This window comes from Tauraco erythrolophus, chromosome 4 (assembly GCF_009769465.1).
Source record: "Tauraco erythrolophus isolate bTauEry1 chromosome 4, bTauEry1.pri, whole genome shotgun sequence".
In the NCBI taxonomy this organism is placed as follows: domain Eukaryota; kingdom Metazoa; phylum Chordata; class Aves; order Musophagiformes; family Musophagidae; genus Tauraco; species Tauraco erythrolophus.
The window spans coordinates 57,546,948-57,567,335 of record NC_141468.1 but is presented as its reverse complement, the minus strand read 5'-3'; the positions used below and the strand labels follow the sequence as shown (position 1 = coordinate 57,567,335).

General features: G+C 39.2%; 1 protein-coding gene across 9 annotated transcripts in view; it reads right to left on the bottom strand.

The window, feature by feature from the left end:
- The window catches only part of ATF7IP (activating transcription factor 7 interacting protein), a 105,944-nt gene that overhangs the window by 32,387 nt on the left and 53,169 nt on the right, over nt 1-20,388 (bottom strand). For 7 of the 9 annotated variants that reach the window (XM_086610991.1, XM_086610998.1, XM_086610993.1 and 4 more), the window contains exons 2-10: nt 15,949-17,003; nt 12,871-12,960; nt 8,393-8,538; nt 7,096-7,233; nt 5,189-5,254; nt 4,476-4,549; nt 3,861-3,949; nt 2,168-2,806; nt 526-593 (exon numbers count right to left, since the gene is read on the bottom strand). In XM_086610991.1, coding sequence (XP_086467117.1) covers nt 526-593; nt 2,168-2,806; nt 3,861-3,949; nt 4,476-4,549; nt 5,189-5,254; nt 7,096-7,233; nt 8,393-8,538; nt 12,871-12,960; nt 15,949-16,996 — 2,358 coding nt within the window. In that variant the 5' untranslated portion in view covers nt 16,997-17,003. The remainder of the gene's footprint in view (nt 1-525; nt 594-2,167; nt 2,807-3,860; nt 3,950-4,475; nt 4,550-5,188; nt 5,255-7,095; nt 7,234-8,392; nt 8,539-12,870; nt 12,961-15,948; nt 17,004-20,388) is intronic. The other 2 variants (XM_086610997.1, XM_086610990.1) reach the window with 2 other exon arrangements.

Genomic DNA, 20,388 nt, shown 5'->3' with positions numbered 1-20,388 from the left:
AGGAATCCAGAAGTACTGCAAGTTCTCCTTTATCATGAAGCAGTTATTCCTGAAGAAAGTTTCTTTTCTTTTTTTTTTTTTTTTCCCCTCCCTATGACATATGGCAATGAAACATTAGAACTCCAATTCTTATTAACTTCTGGATTAGTGTGGAAATGACAGCACTGCAATAATTTACAAAATATTTGTAGCTTTCAGTTCAGGCCCTTCAGACAAAACTGGGCAGAGTCTTCTTTTGAATGTTCGAGCTCTGTTTTATCAGACAAGTTTTTAATGTGCTCCTGAATTACCAAGTCATCTACCTACGCAAACCCCATCAGAAAACTTCTGAAAAGATTATCAGAAGCTCAAGCTCCAAGTAATACTCTGGATCAGAAGAAGAAGAAAAATACAAACGGACAGAAACTACAAAAGATGGCACAAATAAGAAACTGAAATTGTTTCATCATTAGCAATAAAGGTAAAGAACTTTTCTCCTGTGGATTGTAACTTTAGAATTTTATATAGAAACAATCAACGACCTACCTGTGTTGTTCCCTCAGCAGTTCGCTTGTTTGCCGAAGTATCTGTTGGTGGCCTGCTTGTCTGGTTTTCTGAGGGGTCAAGAAATTGTTCATTTGCAGTATCTAATCAGTACTAAATACTGCTATCCGCTATACAAATTTGGAGGTGATATTCAAAATTGTTTGATACTAAATATTCAGTATGTGGCACACAATGTTTTTCAGCTCTAGTTTTCAATTTTAAGTATTCAAGCTTGATTATTACCATTTTTCAGAGGGAACAAAAGATAACAGAAAAGCAAAATGGCACTTTCCAGCCTAGAAACAGTATATGTTCCCTTCCTTGAAAGTCTGACAGTGTATTCAAAATATTTTATGAACAAATCCCTTACCTATCTGAGGACAAAGCGTAACTAATCTCTCCTCCCTCTATATAAACTGACAAGATATTAAACTGAAAAAAATTACAATTATTCAATATTTTTGTACAAAAAATTGACTGAACAATTGATAGTTTGTTACAGACTGGAAAATACATAATTAAGACAATTTGTGCAGGGAGACTGAGTATCTTTATTAGCTCAGCCAAACATATATCTAAACTAGCAACTTAAACTGAAGTTGCTTGAATATTTGATGTAAATATTTAAATCCAAATTCTCCGTTCTCATTCCTTTTCATCTTAACCAGAGCTTATCAGCAACAGTGCTTCAATTCTGGTGAGATAACTACTAGGGTATATGCTAAGGCTATATGAACACATGTTTTGAACGCATAGGTCCTTCCTTTCGTCACTGTGCCTGATGTGTCACAATCCTCTTTATGTTGTGTTAAATCATTATACGAACTTTAGAGCTAAAAACCAATACAAAGCATATAACTGTCCAACTCTAAGGAAGACATATTTTAACAGAAGTAACTTAGAGATGGGAAAAGGAAATATTCAAACTAGTTCTGAGGTCAAGCTCTTATTGAGTTCATTTCAACATTGTATCGTGTCAGTGAGAAACCTGTTATAATTCCAACTCACTTAGAAATCTTGAGGACATCTTAGAAAAAAAAATTTTTAAGGTATGTAAAATCAGACGTGAAGAGAATCATCATGGCATGGCCAAAGATGGAGAGAAAGTATTTTAAAATATTTAATCTAGATACCGTTACTTGAACATTCATTGTGTTCAGAGACTTCATTTTAAACACAACAAATGTACTACTTTGGAACTAGGTTAGTATTTAGTTGTAGTTTTTCCCCCCATTTTGTTTAAGTGTTGTGAAAATTAAGTTAATGATTCTACTTTCAGTATGTCTTTGCTTAGAAAGGCAGCCAGATTATTTTGAGAGGCTATATTAAAAATATATACTTGTTTGTTAATGGTAGAATAGGAGTTTCTGACTTCATGCTAGGAATTATATGAGTCAAGTTCTAAATAAAATAAAGCTTACGGTGCCACACTGCTGACTCCTTCTAGGGAGAGATTATTTTCAACAATGGCTGAAACACATCTATGACAGAAGTGATTTTGATCTTGATGATTTCAACAGAAAGGTAACCCAAACAAACATCTCAGTAAAACACACTAACAAATTTCCACAGGACTGCAGTTTTGTGTTTCCCTTTGACTACTATTTTCCTTTCCCAGTGTCAACATTCAAGCATAACTTACCAACTCTGGGTGCTGTAGTGGTGGGTGGTTCAACAGGAGCTGTACTACTAAACGCAGAGAGGGGAATCTTCATCTGTAGGGGGGCTCGACTGCTGGTAGCATTATAAAGTCCTGAAGTACCCACTGTGGGCAAAGAAGTCCTTGCAGTCTGAGCAACAGGATGTGCAGTAGAAACAGCCTGTACTGCCAATGTTGTGCCTACTGACCCAGCAGCGGCTGGAGAGTTCCTCTGAACACCAGGACTGGCAACAGATGGGCCGTTATCTGATTTAGTTGCGTTAGTTGATGCCAAAGACACTGTAGTTTTGGTAAGGCTACCAACTGTAGATGAGCTTTGTACAGATATAAATTCAACGTTGCCTGACTGTTGGTTAGTCACCAAAGTCCCTGTATGGCCTTGCAGGAGCTGAGGCTGGGATGACACTGCAACAGGTACATGCAAGATTACGGGCAAAGACTGCAATGAGACAGACACTGACTGAGTGCTGCCACTGGGCACTTGGTTAGCGCCTACAACTGTAGCTATGTTAGCTGCGGGAAGAACTGCTGTTGTCAAAGAGCTGGTGGAGGTCACTGGAGTCTGAGGCTTAGGATGTCCACTCACAACTGTCGAAGAAACAGCAAGACTGGAAGCTGGCACTACACCAAAAAAACAAACAAACAAAATATTAAGTATTTGAAACAAGTGGGAAGTTTCACTCCAACAAAACAAATGGAAACAATTTATGATGAGGGTATACTAAGCACCATACAGCAGCTTGCTCACTCCTCCCCAGTGGGACAGAGAAGAGAATCAGTAGAGTGAAAGTGAGAAAACTCATAGGCTGAGATAAAGACAGTTTAATAGGTAAAGCACACAAGTAAAGCAAACCAAGGAATTCATTCACTACCGCCCACCAGCAGGCAGGTGTCCAGCCATCTCCAGGAAAATGCTCAATCATGCGTGATGGTTATTTGGGAAGACAAACAACATCACTCTGAACGTTCCCCCCTTCCTCATTCTTCTGCCAGCTTTACATGCTGAGCATAACGTCATATGGTATGGAATATCCCTTTGGTCAGTCGGGGTCAGCTGTCCCAGCTGTGTCACCTCCCAGCTTCTTGCGCACACCCAGGCTACTCGCTGGTGGGGTGGAGTGAGAAGCGGAAAAAGCCTTGACACTGTGTAAGTACTGCTCGGCAATAATGAAAACACCTCTGCGATCAACACTGTTTTCAGCACAAATTCAAAACAGCCCCATCTAGCAACTATGAAGAAAATTAACTCTACTCCAGCCAAAATCAGCATAGTGAGTCACTGAAACAGGCTGTCCGGAGAAGCTGTGAATGCCCTAATATTCTAAGTGTTTAAAGTCAGACTGGACAGGGCTTTGAGCAAATTGATCTAGCGAGAGATGTCCTGGCTCATGGCAGGGGAGTTGGACTAGATGATCTTTACAGGTCCCTTCCAACTCAAACCATTCTATGAAAAATGTTCTGATTGGACAAATCAACATATTTATTCCCTTACCTTGTAAGTACACTACACAAATCAAAACTGGGAATGTGGTAGAGAGCTAAAAATAGTGATTTCTGATGTCAGGAAGAAAAAAAAAATTCATAAAACTCAGTTTTGTTCTGTTCAGTTAGTTATTTAATGGAAAACAATAAAACTTTTAAGAAGTGTGTTTATAGTTCATAGGCAGTTTCTTACTTGCATTCACAGGGGCTTGAAAAGTTGCTGGTAAGCTCTCTGCTACATTCTTCTTTGACTCCAGCAACTGCCTCACTGTCCCAGCACTTCTATGGAACAAAGGTTCGGTTAGAATTTCTCAATAAGCCATACTAGGTATAATTATGAACAGCACAATGGCGAAAAAAAAATCCTTATTTTACAGCTATTCTTTTAATTGAGATTTTTCTAAACCCATTTATTTTCTCCCCCCCCCCCCCCCCCCCCCAACTAACTTTGAATATTCCCCTACTAAAAAAAAATAAAAATGCAGTATTACTGTAAATTTTCAAGTGCCTGCACCAAGTCTGCCTTTCATCATGAGAATTTTCCCTTCCTTGAAGTTAAACTTCCATTTTTATCCATTATTTTTAACTGTTGAAACAACACCCATTTCAGTTTACCTAAGAATGGATTCAATACTGTCCTCTTATGACTTCTGTGAAACAAAATTGAATTTTATGATTGAAGAGCAATGAAGGAAAAGGAAGAGCACTTTAATTAAAAAAAGAAAATATAGGGATTATCCATTACATTAGGTATCTGAAGTGTCCCATTGTAAATTTTACCATGGTCACATTGATGCGGTTTGCTTACCGATATGTTACATTGTTTGTGTTTGCAGTATCGCTTGATGCTTTCCCTGGAGACAGAGGTGTATTTGGTGAATTCTAAAGGAGAAAAAAAAAGCTTCAGCTTGCAAACTTATGCTTTCGTTATATTTCATATTAATTCATTTCTGCATGAGATACAAATTTTCTGGAGCTGCAGGAGAACCTGACATGTTTTACAACCCCCACAAAACCTCCTACCTGCCTCCCTCTCCTACATCCTCCCTTTTTGTAAGTCTCTCGCCCTCAGGTTTTTATAGCGTGAAAATCAAAATTCCTCCTTAAACATTAATGGACTTTTAGCTTCCACTTCTTCACAGTAATTCATCCAAAATATTCATTCTAGACAAAGAGAAATACTATTGCTTGTATCCATTCCTTTCCCCCCTCCACTTCCAAAACCAAGGTACTGGGATTCACACTTATTTACTCTGTACTCTTCACATTGAAGTAAATTAAATTTACTTACATACAGTCTAAGGTGCTTTCACACTAATGATGCCTAAAGAACCTTCTGAACAAATCAGAATTACATAACATGTTCAAAGACTATTCTTTTGTATCATTGCCTTTAACCGAACAAGACAAACCTGCTTTGTGAACATCACTGAATAACAGGTCACCTCTTTCTGCATATAAAATTTACTTATTTTTCAACACAGGTTTAGGCTAACTCAGAAAAACAAATATAATTCTTACTTCCTGTCTTTTCTTCAAGTCCTCCCTGGCTGCTCCAAATCGCTTTGTCAATCTAGCAATTTTAGCCTAAATGGGAAGAAGATGAAAACAAAAAAACCAACCCATTAATATCTTCCCCAAGAACCATCAAAGAAATTATACAAACTAAAAGATACATAGACTAAAAGACATCAAGTCAAAGGCTATTCTCATATCAGGGGAAACGACTCTTCCTTGAAGTACAGTACAACTATATTACTTCAGAGCAGCAGACACATGTGCATCACAATCAAGATATCTTAGAGACAACTTATCTTCCTTCCTATTCACAACTGCATAAATAGAATCCATCTTGCAGAGGTTCACACCATGTTCTGCGTGAATGAAAGCAACTGAAAGCATTTGACTGTTTTAATGTCTTATGTACCAAACATTAAAAAATGCATCCCTTTTTGCCTTTCGTATTATCTACTCTTCCCCCATTTATTTTATTTCTCCCTCTCACTGATACGCTATGTATCACACACACATCTTACTGTCACCTCTGTTCTACTCCATTTGATGTTCAGGTGTCAGGTTTGTTATCTTCTTAAGCACTATTCTTACATCTCGTCTTCTACTTCTTGTGCTTTCCTCAATATACTATTTGGAAGCCATTCCTTCTGTAATTACCTCAGCATTATAAGATGCTAATTTACCCTGTCTAGGTTGCAGTTCTGATGGCCGACTTATTCTGCAGGCAGCAGCTGCACCCTTGCAGGCACTTTTCTTTAATTTTTTTTTTTGTCACAGAAAGAAGAGTTAAATTCTTTTTATGAACTCCTGAAAACACTAGGTTAGCACTAGAGGAATGGAAGTTTTTTTTAAAAATCAGCAAGCTTCATATACCATGATTTCTAAACTTCTTACCTAAAAGGAGCTGGTCCATTTAAAAACCTCACCTCTTTCACAATGGGCTACAATTATAGTCTACCTTTTATTACATTTATATTTCAATTTGTTATCTTTTACAACGTAGAGGTCTTTTGAAGCATCTTGCATAATAAAACCATGTAAGCTTAGATTGCAATTGTATTAACATCAACACAAGCCTCATATGATGTTATTAATTTGACACTGTAGTTGATGGCTAAAGACACGGATAAACAAGTATACTGAAAGGGTCTTACGACAGCACTTAACAAAAAGTCAACATAAAATGTCTGGGTCAGTGAGGGGGAAGTTATGTAATATGAACTAGTCTGGAAACTCCATTCTTTTTTTTTAATGTTAAAAGTAAAACAGTCTTATTGTTTCAATTTGTTAAGACATAAGCTTTTAATTGTCTTGCAACTTCAAAATTCTTTGATTCTTGTGGTGTTCCTCATGTCATCACTATGTACATAATTTCTATAAAGAATTCAAGAAAGTACACTGCATTCAACACTAGCTATTTGTTTCCTTGCTAGAACATAATTACTTAGTTCCTGGGGAAATAACATGGATAAGTATCATGTGTTGTTTCTTTGTTTGAACATTCTACAAAGTCCAGTGCTACTGTCTTCTCCTTTCTGCACTTTTCTGTTTTTAAGCAGATTTCTGGCTTCTTAGAGGCATTAGATATTTTCATACTTAACATTTATTTGAAGAATGTCTGAATGAAACACAGGAGTATAAAAGCAGTTTACTAACAGCTAATGAATCAGTTTGCCAGAAGAAAGATTTGCTTTGGGGTTTTTTGATGATTAATCAGTTGCTTTCTTCTTTCTGAGCAGGGAAATAGAGCTATACAACTCAAAAGCAAAATTAGTATTTGATGCTCTCCCCCTTTCCCTTTGCGGAGTCAGAACGGCTTCCCTACTGACAACTACATGAGATTTCCTACTAAATGTTGAGGAACTTATTTTTAAATTTGACTCTAGTATGTAGTTCAACACACAAACACTCACCTGTAGTTCAGTAAGCACAGTTTTATGTCTCTTGTTACATTCTACTTTTTCTATTCGGGTTTTCAAGTCTGCCAGAGTCTTGTCAAATACAGCACACTGTAAAGCAGCAAGTTTTTCTTCTAACAGTCTCTGGATGAGCTGCAAAATTATTATTATTAAAAAAAAAAGAAAAATAACAATGAAATCCTAGAATTTAGGAGACGATCTACAAAAATACTCTCAACTCTTAACAAGTATCCTGCTACAAACAGAACAGTAACAATGGTTGTGTCCTGTCAACCAAATAAATCTATAGTCACCAATAAGCATGTGTTTGCACAGCTAAGAAAAGTTTCTACATCTATTTTGGCAAATACAAATGGTCCCTTCTTTGCCATTAATTCAAGAAATTAATGTAATTCCAGTATGATAGGTGTATAAAACCTTATTACATATAAAAAGAACCTTAACAGAGAAGGTATTTTCATGAAGTGCTGTGTTTACACAAATAAATTTCTCCTCTTACTTTTCTGTTCTTGAGAGAGACACTGGCATTCAAAGAAGAGAAACTATAGACATTCAACAAAACTTTATTTCTGAGATGCATTTTCCCCTAGCAGAAATGCTCTGTATTGTTTTTCTTGCAGAAGCTAAAAATAGAACAAGAGACTGATTTCCACAAAGTTTACTTGATACACCTATTTAAATTTTTTCTCCCTCCTATACCTATTGCAGTGCAAAAATTTTCATTAGGAAACAAAAAAAGCAACAAACATGGTTCAGTTTTCCGTATCGTATATTAACGAAGTTACAACACACACTATCTAACTAATGGAAAGAAGGCCAAAATTGTTTTTTCTTCAAGACCATAGGTTTCCTTACAAGCCAATGGTGCAATTAGGCAATTAACAGCTCTATAAAAATCTGCAAAAATGCTGATTGCACTCGTTTGGGGACAGACTTTGGCACACAATGAAGTGCACCACATATAACCCTTCACCACACTGAAATACCTCCCTTGCTAAGATTGTCCATCTATAACCACACGAGACTTAAGAGTTTAAATATTTAACACATTTCAAATACAACTCTTGCAGCACAGTTTTCAAATCATATTTGATCTCTTTTTAAAAGTGAGGCTATATAGGACTTTATATGAATTAAGTCACCTTTATTATTTGATTTACGTCCAATTTTCAAACACAAAAAAGAAAGTGTTTGGGGGGGCAGAGAGTGTGTGGGAAAGGATAGTTAATTCAAAGACGGTAAGATAACTGACAGATGTGTTCGCCATCTTCGCTCTGCACCTCCATTATACCTTTTGTAATTTTTGGTCGGTATCCTTTCTGGCTGTAATTTTTACTTGGAGTTCTGCTTCATAATCTTCTCCCATGTACCGACGACGTTTAGAATGAACACTGTCCATGTCCTCAGATTTGGAACGTTTTCTCCTTGACACTTCACCTAGAACAATTAGATACAACCACTCGTAAGGAACCTCTGAAAAAAACAGGTATCTGCAGAATGCCGTGATTATTATGAAGTTTCTTTTGCCCCCAGTTTCAGCTTTCTCATCCTAAACCATTAAGAATGTCTTTAGAAAAACAAGATGTTCAATGACATCAAAGCAGAACAACTGTCCCTTTGGTCTCTGTACATTGCTGCCCTGCTAAGGAGTTCTGCTTTTTGATTCACCAAACCACTGCCCCAAGTGCAAAACGGCTCTAGTAACACTGTTCCCTTCTCCAGAACTTGTCTGTAGTTCTTCCCACTCCTATCAGCACCATCCTATAATGAAACATGTCTTCTGAGAAGCAAAACAAAACCATCTTCTGAAAGAGGAATACTTTTCTCAGGATTCCAGCCAGATCAAACTACATCTCATTCTGCCTGTATCAGCAATGAACTTTTTTCCTACCTAAACTATCAAGTTTTAACCTGTACCTCCAATCCCCGACTCAAAAAACATTACAACCTTTTTCTTACTTCTTGGCTGAGGAGGAAAGTAAAAATCTAACAAAAGAACAAGTTCAAAACAAAACTACACTGTAAAATTCATTTTCAACACAGTGATGAAGCACAAAAGAACCACCTCCAGTTCCCGGCACTGTGTCCTCTAGAGATCCACATACAAAACAACAAGGTCAGGTAAATTATCAGGCAGGGAAGCTACAGAACATACTGTGGGTACCTGACCACCATCAAAACATGAAAGACCATATCCCCCAATTCCTCCACCCCAAACCTGAGGATGATACAGAAAGATTAGTAGTAGAATTAGTAGTACATCAATGAAGATTCACTGGAGACTGAAACAGCATATCAAATAGTTACTCTCCACTGCCGTTTTTTCTTTACTTGTATTGTATTTACTTGTATTGCATGCGCTCTGTGAGTCAGATTTCTAACTTAACAAACTTCTTATAGTTTGATTTTTTGATAGATTTCTCATGGTTTCAGTCTGATCTGATTTTCTGAAGGTTTCTGATCTTTTTTTGAGAGTTGCACTAAAAATGCACTAATGTACTAAAAATTATTAATAGGTAGTATTTTTAAATCTGTGTGACAACCTATGTTATTTTTTAAAGTTTGTGAAGGCCTTGGTCCTCAAATTTTAGGTAAGTTTTATGGGACCACAGGGCTCTTCATAAACATTTGCAGAATGCCAAATATTTGTAAGCAATATAAATGTCTAAGGTATGAGGTTTTCATATCTTTTCAGAAAGAACATTAAACAGTGGAAAATGAAGGGGAAAATAAAATAAAACAGAAGAGCTGCATCTCCAGCTTTCTTCCATCCATCAGAAAAACCCATAGAAATAAAACTTTTAAAAAATCTGAAGAGTTAGAACACTGTTCCCAGACTAGTGAAAACAAGTTCATTGGGATCTTCCATACAATTCTTTCCTACTCCCAGTCGGTCTCTTTAGAAAAAGCCTAATCACTGAACAGTACAAGTAGCCTGGAACATGCAAGAGCTACTTATGCATTTAACAGAACATATTTATGTTAGAACTGCAGCGATTCTACTGCAGTTAGATTCTCTTTGAAGAGCTTCACGGTGCTTGCTACTAGTGGAAAGAATATCTAAACGAGGCTGTGACTTCTTGGAAACTCTAGCAGCTTCTTATGAGCTGTGTCAGATGTTCTTGATCAAGGGATGCTTCGTGCTTATGTCCAGCTGATTCCTTATGGAGGCTCAGATACCCTTTCAGCAGGTACTAGAGAGAGGTCTGTATTACTGCTGGGCCTAGAGCACAGCTCCCAGAGAACAGCTAACAAACACAGGACTTTTCATAGGAGGGTGCGCAGAAGGTGGATGGTCCATGCACTCAGTAATGGTGGTGATGTACCTACCACATGGTGAGGTCTCCAGCGGCCGCTGGAACAACTCTTCTGGTAATGTCAGAGCCTCCACTCAGACTGAGCAATTTTGGGAGAAGATACGGCTTCACAGGTCTTGGGCTGCAGGGTTTATCTAGGGCCTCTCATTTTGGCTGAGGCTATGAAAGAGGGAGATGAGCTTCTTGGCTACAGAAGGTGCAAACTAGTGAGAGAGCTGTGTTGCCAAGTTAAAGGAGCCATGGGAGGTGCTCAGGGGATGGCACAGCATCAGAAATGATGACAAACAGACTGACTGGGTACACTCCAAGATCCTGCAGCCTCAAGAACTGCAACTCCCAGCTGTACCAAAGGAGGTACAGTCACAGCCTGAGCTTATCCAGATGGGAAACAGAGACTCCCATGATGACGAAGGCTGGAAACACCAGGACAGCAGCTGCCACTCTGCCTGCAGATGTACAGGACAAGGACAGATTTGGTTTATTGCCCTCATAGCAGATATGGGGCTGGGAGCTGTGCCCAGTGAAATGTCTGAACTGGCTAAGCCTGAGCCATGCAGTAGCACCAAATGTTAATAGCAAGTGACTCCCTGTCTGCAGGGGATGGAGACTCCCATCTGCTAGAGACAGGTGACATATGACAAAGACAAGGGCACGATGCAGGTGGGAATAGAGTTAGAAAAGCCAAGGCTCACCTTAAGCTGAATCTGGTGAGGGACATGAAGGGCAACAAGAAAGGCTTATACCAGTATATCAGCAGCAAAAGGAAAACTAGGGAAAATACATTCCCCCAGATGAACAAGGCAGGGAAGCAAGTGACAAAGGACACAGAGAAAACCCAGGCACTCAATGCCTTCTACTTAGATGAGAAGACCTGCATTCAGCAATGCCAGCTCCCTGAGACCAGTGGGACAGTCTCGAGCAAAGGCAGACTTGCTGTCGGTAGCGGAGCATTGAGTTAACATTTAAACAAACCAGAGGGATGCATTCAGGAGTGCCAAGGGAGCTGGCTAAGGTGACTGCAAGGCCGCTCTCAATCTCTGAAAAGTTGTGGCAAAAGCAGAAGGCTCCTGAGGACACGAGGGACATTTGCTTTCATCTAATCTTCAAGAAGGGCAAGAAGGACCCAAGGAATTGCAGGATGGTCAGCCTTACCTAATCCCTGGGAATCTGATGGAGTAAGTAATTCCAGAATTCATCTCTAAACATGTTAGGAAGGCGATGGGGAATAGTCAGAATGGATTAATCAAAGGGAAATCATGCTTCATCAGCCTGATAGCCTTCTGCGGTAAGATGACTGGCTTGGTGGATGAGGGTAGAGCAGTAGATACTGTTTATCTTTAGTAATGCTTTTGACACCCAAAATATCCTCAGAGACAAACTCATGATCTATGGCCTAGATAAATGGACTGGCTCAACTGCTGGGCTCCAAGAGCTGTGATTAGTGGCACAGAGTCCAGTTGGAGCTCATCGCTGGTAACGTACACCAGCAGATGATACTGTTACCAACACTAACGCCTTCAATAATGACCTACATAACTGGATAGAGGACATCCTCAGCAATTTGCAGATTACACAAAACTGGAAGGAGTGGTTGCTACACTAGACGGTTATGCTGCCATTCAGAATCATCTTGACAAGCTGGAGAAATAGGTAAACAGAAATCTCATGAAGTCCAACAAACGGAAATGCAAAGTGCTACATGTGGGTAGGAATAAACCCATATCCTAGTACAGGCTGGGAACTGACTGGCTAGAAAACAGCTTTGCAGAAAAGGCCCTGCTGGTCTTCATGTACATTAAGTTGAATAAGCCAACAATGTGCCCTGTTGGCAATGAAAGCCAACAACATCCATGGCTGCCTGAGGAAGAGTATTGCCAGCAGGTCGAGAGAGGTAGTCACTCCCCTCGTATCAGCACTGTGAGACTGAATCTTGAGTCTTGTATCCAGTTCTGGGCCTCTAAATACAAGACAGATGTGAGCATACCGAAGACAGTGCTGTGTAGGGCCACCATAATGTTTTACGGACTGAGACAGTGATAGCTGACATTATTCAGCTCAAGAAGTCAGTGAGGGGAGATTTTATAATGCGTGCAAATTACCTAATGGATGGAGAGTAAAAAAGACAGAGCAAGACTCTTAGTGAGTACCAGTGAAAAGACAAGAGAAATGGATGCAAACTGAAATACAGGAAATTCTGCTCAAACATAGCAAAATTCATTTACAGTGAGGGTGCTCAAACACTGGAAGTGGAACACTGGAAGGTAGTGGAGTCTCCATCTGTGGAGATACTAAAAACTTGTCTGGACATGGTTCTGAGCAAACTGCTCTAGCTGACCCGGTTTTGAGCAGGGGTTTTAGACTAGACAATCTCCAAAGGTCTGTTCCAACCTCAACAACTGTATATTTCTAACACGTGCCATCAGTGAAGCATAAGAGTTTTAACGTTATGTACTTCTCTCTGTGTGGTTCTCCTCTTCTTTGTGGGCCTCTTCTCCTTCTTTATCCTCTTCACTCTCCTTTCTTCTCTCCTCCTCCATCTCTTCTACAAACAGAAGAAAAAACCCATGTGTTATTTAGGCTGATCCACAAAAGTCTCGTAAGAGTCCAATTTTGACTAGTAAACTTAGAATAATTATGAAAAACCATGTGGAGGAAGGCGAGAGAAATAAGTATGACACAGAGAGAATGCAGAGATGAAAAAAAAAATCAGAAGATACCTTCAGAGCAAAAATTTGAATTACTATACAATACAGTAAGATTCACTTCTGGATTTGGTTAGCTTTAAAATCAAAAGAATGCCTCAAAGTTACCTCTGAAATGAAACAATGTATTTTTAATGTAAAGTTCCCAACAAAATACTAATATGTTTCTCTATTTTTTTATTTATAATTGGCAAATTCATCCATAATCTTTATGGTAGAAAAGGCCTAGATTCTTCTTGCGCAAGTCACAGAAGGCAAAGGCAGGAACTGGGAGAATGAAAAACTGCCCACTGTAGGAGAAGATAAGGTTCAAGACCATCTAAGCAACCTGAAGGTGCACGGGACCTGATAAGGTGCATCTGCGGGTCCTGAGGGAATTGGCAGATGAAGTTGCTAAGCCACTATCCATCATATTTGAGAAGTTGTGGCAGTTTGGTGAAGTTCCCAATGACTGGAAAAGCAGAAATCCCATCTTTAAAAAGGGAAAAAAGGAAGACCCAGGGAACTAAAGGCCAGTCAGTCTCACCTGTGTGTCTGGCAAGATCACGCAGCAGATCCTCCTGGCGACTATGCTAAGGCACATGGAAAATAAAGGAGTGATTGGTGACAGTCAACATGACTTCACTAAGGGCAAACCCTGCCTGACTAATTTGGTGACCTTTTATGATGAGGTTACAGCATTGATGGATAGGGGAAAAGCAACTGACATCGTCTACCTGGACTTGTCCAAAGCATTTGATACTGTCCCACACAGTATCAGTCCCAGTATAGTCCCACACAGACAAGAAAAGTATTAGTCTTGTCTCTAAATTGGAGAGACACGGATTTGACAGAGGGACCACTTGGTGGATAAGGAATTGGCTGGATGGTTGCACTCAAAGAGTTGCGGTCAAGGGTTCAATGTCCAAGTGGAGGACAGTGACGAGTGGTGTTCCTCTGGGGTCAGTACTGGAACCAGTGCTATTTAACATCTTTGTTGATGACATGGACAGTGGGATCGAGTGCAGCCTCAGCAAGTTTAATGATGACACCAAGCTCTGTGGTGTTGTGGACAAGCTGGAGGGAAGGGATGCCATCCAGAGGGACCTCGACAGGCTGGAGAGGTGGTTCCATACAAACCTCATGAAGTTCAACAAGGCCAAGTGCAAGGTCCTGCACGTGGGTCAGGGCAATCTCAAGAACAAGTACAGGTTGGACACAGAATGGATTGAGAGCAGCCCTGAGGAAAAGGACTTGGGAGTGCTGGTGGATGAGAAGCTCAACATGAGCCGGCAATGTGCGCTGGCAGCCCAGAAAGTCAACCGTATCCTGGGCTGCATCAAAAGAAGTGTGGCCAGCAGGTCGAGGGAGGGGATTCTGCCCATCTGCTCTTGTGAGACCCCACCTGGAATACTGCGTTCAGCTCTGGAGTCCCCAACACAAGGAGGACATGGAGCTGCTAAAGCGAGTCCAGATGAGGGCCATGAAGATGATCCGAGGGCTGGAGCACCTCTCCTGTGAAGACAGGCTGAAAGAGTTGGGGCTGTTCAGCCTGGAGAAGAGAACGCTCCAGGGTGATCTTATTGCAGCCTTTCAGTACTTAAAGGGGGCCTACAGGAAAGCTGGAGACAGACAGGGTGTGTAGTGACAGGACAAGGGGCAATGGATTTAAACTGAAAGAGGGCAGATTTAGACTAGATATAAGGAAGAAGTTTTTCACTCAGAGGGTGGTGAGGCACTGGAACAGGTTGCACAGAGAAGCTGTGGATGCCCCATCTCTGGAAGTGTTCAAGGCCAGGTTGGATGAGGCTTTGAGCAACCTGGTGTAGTCCCTGCCCATAGCAGGGGGGTTGGAACTAGATGATCTTTGAGGTCCCTTCCAACCCTAACCATTCTATGATTCTATAATTCCTACCCAGTCAAGCATGTTTAAACACATTTGGGTTAGCATGGTCATAATTTCATAAAAAAAAACTGTATAGGGGATGAGTGTGTAAGAAAATCCAAGAACATCTGAAGCAACAGATTTCTCAATTACAGATAAAAGAGCATTGTCAACTTCTCTGTAAATCATTAATCTGTTTTATTTTCAGAAGTGCAATAGTATGACAATGAGTGGCCTATGTCAAAAAAATAAATATGCTTACAAAACTGTGTGACAATTACAGACTATAGAGAACATCCACTCAGTTCAACATAAAAAAACCCTTCTGATAACTACATGAAGAAACTGAAGTATCAGCTTCCAACACTTAATGCTTTCAAATGTTAATCAGCTGGCATAGTCATCAGATAAAAGTTATATAAAACCCACTATGGGTTAAATGATCGAAGCTATACGGCATGAAAACCATACATGACTTGCATTTTTCATGAATACTGTCTTCTGGTGAAAAAAACAAATTTGAAACAAATGGGACTTGTGGCATGCCTGGATTACCAGCATGTTTTCATTCTTGCTATTTATTTGCACGTTAAAGAAACCTGAAAGCCTCTCTTTCCCTCAAGAACAGCAAACGAACAAATTTATCTTCCCACAAATCTTTCTGTTCCATGTCTAGCAATTACTCATCTTTCCTCTTCTTCCACCTACCACCCCATCCCAATTTGCAAAAAGTATGAGGAAATAAACCAAAACAAACCACATCTCGAAGATGACCGTTTTTCGGTGATACTTTCACTTTCTTCTGGGGCTCAAATTCCATCCTTGAAAATTGCAAGACTATGTAACACAGAATTGGTGGGCAAGACTGCCTTTTTGATTTAGAAACATGTCGTAAGTGTGCCATTCTAAGGAATGAACAAAATCCCAGATCTGAATCAAAACTACCAATTTTGAAAATTCTTACCTGAAAGACTTGACTTGTTTGGTAGTATCACTTCAGCACGTTCCTCCTTCTCATCACAGGGATCTTCTTCATCAGACAGTACTAAGAAAGCCTCTTTTGGCAGACTTTCATTGCTTTCCTGCTTGGATGGTGAACCCAAACAGTTGTCTATTTTCTCTTCTAAATCTGGGACTGTGTCATCCACTGGAAGTAGAGAACTTTTAGAAAAACAGCTCAGTTCATCTTCAGCAGGGGCTAGTTTTTCCAAAATTGGAATAATTTCATCTGTTTCCATAGAGTCAGTATTGTCCAAGATATCGTCACTTGGCTCATCTATTGTCTTCTGAACAGCAGTTTCAGAAAGACCTGCAGTGCTGTCTCGTTTGTCCTTTGGCTCCTGGTCAGCTTCCATACTGCTAGAGATGGCTTCTTCTCCAACAGCATCTTCAACAGTTACTTCTTCAGTCCTCTTTTCCTCACCAGATGAACTGGAATTAATAGTTAAGTCACTTGTTTCTCCCTTCTCTTCAGAAGGGTCACTAATATCACAGAATGATTTACTTTCACCTTCTGATGGGATGTCATTCTCTCTTTGGTCCAAATGATCTTTTGTATTATTTTCTTCATGGAAGTTATCTTTATTGCTACCAAGCACTCCATTTTCAGCCTCACAAGCTAAAGCAGTATCAGTCTCTTTATCTTGCTCAGGAATAACCTTCTCTGGAGACAGTGTTAGAGGTTTAGGTTCTATTTCATTGACCCCTGCCCTACTTTCAGGGCTTTTCACTTCACTAAGTTCATCAGAGGCTGTTCGTTCTTCTTCAGAGTTAACACACAAGTCTACTACACCATTAACTTCCCTCTTGTCCTCTATACAGTCTGTATTGCTTAAAGGGGAATTTAAATCAGAATCTCCATTCTCATGCTTTCCATTTAACAGTTTAACTTCAGTTGTCTTCAACAGCTCCTCTTTAACCTTATAGACAGCTTCAAGCTGTTGGCGATCACTTACTCTCATTGTTTTTCGTGCTTTGAAGACTTTTTTCTGAGGTTCATCTGCGCTATCCATCTTGACTCTAAAAAAATTTCAGAAAGAATTGTGAAGGTAACAATTCTTTATCATGACATTAATGTTCCTAAGAAAGACTGTAACATTTGGCACATTTTAAAGCAAACCTGTTTAACTGTACCTACAAAACCAAAGAAACACCCAACGATACACTTAAATTTTGTTTGTCCTCAGAAAAAGTGAATGCAAGTTTCTACATATGCTGCACAGACACGTGTATGTGAAGATCACTGAGATCACCCTACAACATTATGTAGTTGTGGTTTAATCATGCAGTTGCTCACTCACCCTCCCCCACCCCCATCCCTGGGGTATAAGGAAGAGAATCAAAGGGGAAGAGGGAAGGACAGTTATAAGTTGGAAGAAGAACAATTTAATAATATAATAAATTAAAAGTAATAATGATAAAAATAGTAATAATAATATACACATAATAATAATATAGTACACATAACAATAATCATACATACAAACAAGGGATGTACAGTGTTAACTGTTCACGATCCGATGACCAACGCCCACCCTATCCCAGCTAGCGATCCCAAAACAGAGAGGTCCTGAGACTTCAAAACCAGAAGAGCAAGAGCCCCCAAAAGAGATCCAGAGGAAGAGAGAGAGAAAAAGCAAGCGCAAGACTGAGATCCAAACTTCCCGGCCAATCCTCGTCTACATACTGGGTGCTTCATTGTATGATATGGAATACTCCATTGGCCAATTTGGGCCTCAATCCTAAGCCTAAACTCAAATCATAAACTAGAGATTGTGGGCCCTTTGTTCTGGCTGTGCTCCCCCCATGCTCCTGCATGCTGGCAAAATATGAGAAATCGAAAAGTCCTTGATATCTCAGTAACAAACACCAGTGTGCTATCAACATTCTTCTCATAACAAATCCCATACTAAATCCAAAACACAGCACTATTCTAGCTACTAAAAAGAAAAATAACTCTGTCACAGTCAAAACCAGGACATGCAGTAATATTCTGACTACATGTTTTAGACCAGTTGTCTCACAGTATTACTATAAAAAAGCCACACAATGAGGTTTGCTAGCTAGAAACAGGTATTATGCTAATGTAAGTGCCAGCAGCATCTCTTCTCTTAAAAAATATTCTTGGTGGTGTGGTTTAACCTGGCGGGCAGCTGAACACCGCACAGCTGTTTGCTCACTCTTCCCTCAACGGTTGGATGGGAGAGGAAATCAGAAAAACAAAAGTAGTAAAATTTGTGGGTTGAGATAAAGATAGTTTAATAGGACAGAAAAGAAAGGAATAAGAAGCAGAATATGCAAAACCAGTGATGCACAATGCAACTGCTCACCACCCACCCACTGATGCCCAGCCAGCTCCCGAGTAGCAGCCCCCTGACTACCTTTCCCCCGAGTTTATATACTGAGCATGACATCATACGGTACAGAATGTCTCTTTGGCCAGTTTGGGTCAGCCATCCCGGCTGCGTCCCGTCCCAGCTTCTTGCATACCTCTGGCCTCCTCACTGGCAGGGTGGTATGAGAAACTGATGAGTCTTAGTGTAAGCACTGCTTAGCCACAACTAAAACATATGTGTTATCAACATTATTCTCATTGCAGGTCCAAAACACAGCACTGTACTAGCTACTAGGAGGAAAATTTAACTCTCTCCCAGCCAAAACCAGGACACTTTGTCCATCAGTTTACAGTTAGTTTATCTTTCTAAAACTATGTAATTTCAGGAGTTTCAGATACAATTAACAACTGGGGTAAATGACAAGATTTTTATAACACGTAACTTTTCAGAGAACTCCAATGCATTGAAAGAATTGCTGAATATGTCATTAAGATACCTTTTTCTTCTGCACAGATAAAACAGACCTTCATCCTTCATGTTTATACAACAGTGAACTGAACTTGGGTTTTTAGAGCAGCATCATTCAATTTGCAGTGATAATTTACTAAGACCATTTGTGCTCATAAAAACCATTTTTGTAGCTCCTTTTAGAAAAATTTTCTTTTTCAAGGAAAATGGATGTATTTGCCCTCTGTCTTTTTATTCATTCCATCCACCCATGCAAATATTAAGAAAAATTAAGAACATTAACATAAAAAAAAAAGAAAAATAATGTTTGAAAATCTATTTTATCACATCAATAGAGTCAAATCCAGTATCACCTAGGAAGTTAAAATAATTCTGTTGAAATACAACAAAATCTTATTTCATTTGTTTTCATTAAACAAAAACAAACAAAAAAAATCCAGATTTTTTTTCTCTCCATATGGTCTTGTTTTAGGACCCAATTTTAAAGGATTAGATATGATAACATTGTTCAGAAGCAGAAAGCAGTTAAGGAATTTGTTATGGTCTAAACGAAACTCAGCAACTAAGATCTTGAATCAGCTGACGCTAACCAATTTAGCTCTACCGAAGCTACTACACCATCATAAGTTACTCGTCTAGGATGTGGCTTAAGTTTCTCAAACATGCAAAAACTCATTTGGGTAACAGCAGTTAAAAGATATTACAGCAAGTAGAAAAAAGAAAGAAAAATATATCAGGCAGTTATGTCCATCTGAATTTTATTTTTTCCAGAAGCACCAGATAAGTAGTTATTACACAAAGGATGCATTTTAAATGTTTAGTACAGTTTATTTTGCGTCTTCCCCCAATTCACTTTCACTCACAGAGTTGAGAAATTAATTAATAAACTGCATTTTGTCTTTTCGGGCAGGGTATAATTTTTTTTTATTTTTTGATTTTAAAAAAAGCAGGACTAACTGACAACACTACCTCAGATCAGCAACAGTTTTGTACAACCTAATGGCAAAATTCATAAAACAGACACTCCGCAGCCTCTAAGTAACAGTTTGGCTCTACCCTCTTTGTAACCAACCTTGCCTACAAGTTTTGTTTAGGCAGCCGTAAGATTGTCCTTTAGCCTTCTTTTCAACAGATAAAAGTTGTCAAGCTTCCTCAGCATCTCACTGTTAGATTATGTGCTTTAGTCTCCTATCATTTTGGTAGTCCTCTGCTGGATCTTCCCTAGTTTACTTGGAAGTTTGTTTATGAAGGAAATCATTTAACAATTATGCATTGCCCAACTAGAACATTCTACAGTAAAATACAAATATATATTCTGAAGTACAATATGAATTCAACTATCAAGACAAACTTGAAACCTTACAATCGTAACATGCTGTGTTTTACAATTCTAAGGCTTCTTTTACACTTAGTTAACAAGACCTGACAAAAATATGGGCAAAATAGAAAGCAATGATTACAAAAAAAAAAAAAAAAAAAATCCTGTTTTGCATTTCCTGTTAATGTCACATTGAGATTCCTTTTCACTTTCATAGAATCATAGAATGGTCAGGGCTGGAAGGGACCTTCAAAGGTCATCTAGTCCAACCCCCCTGCAAGGA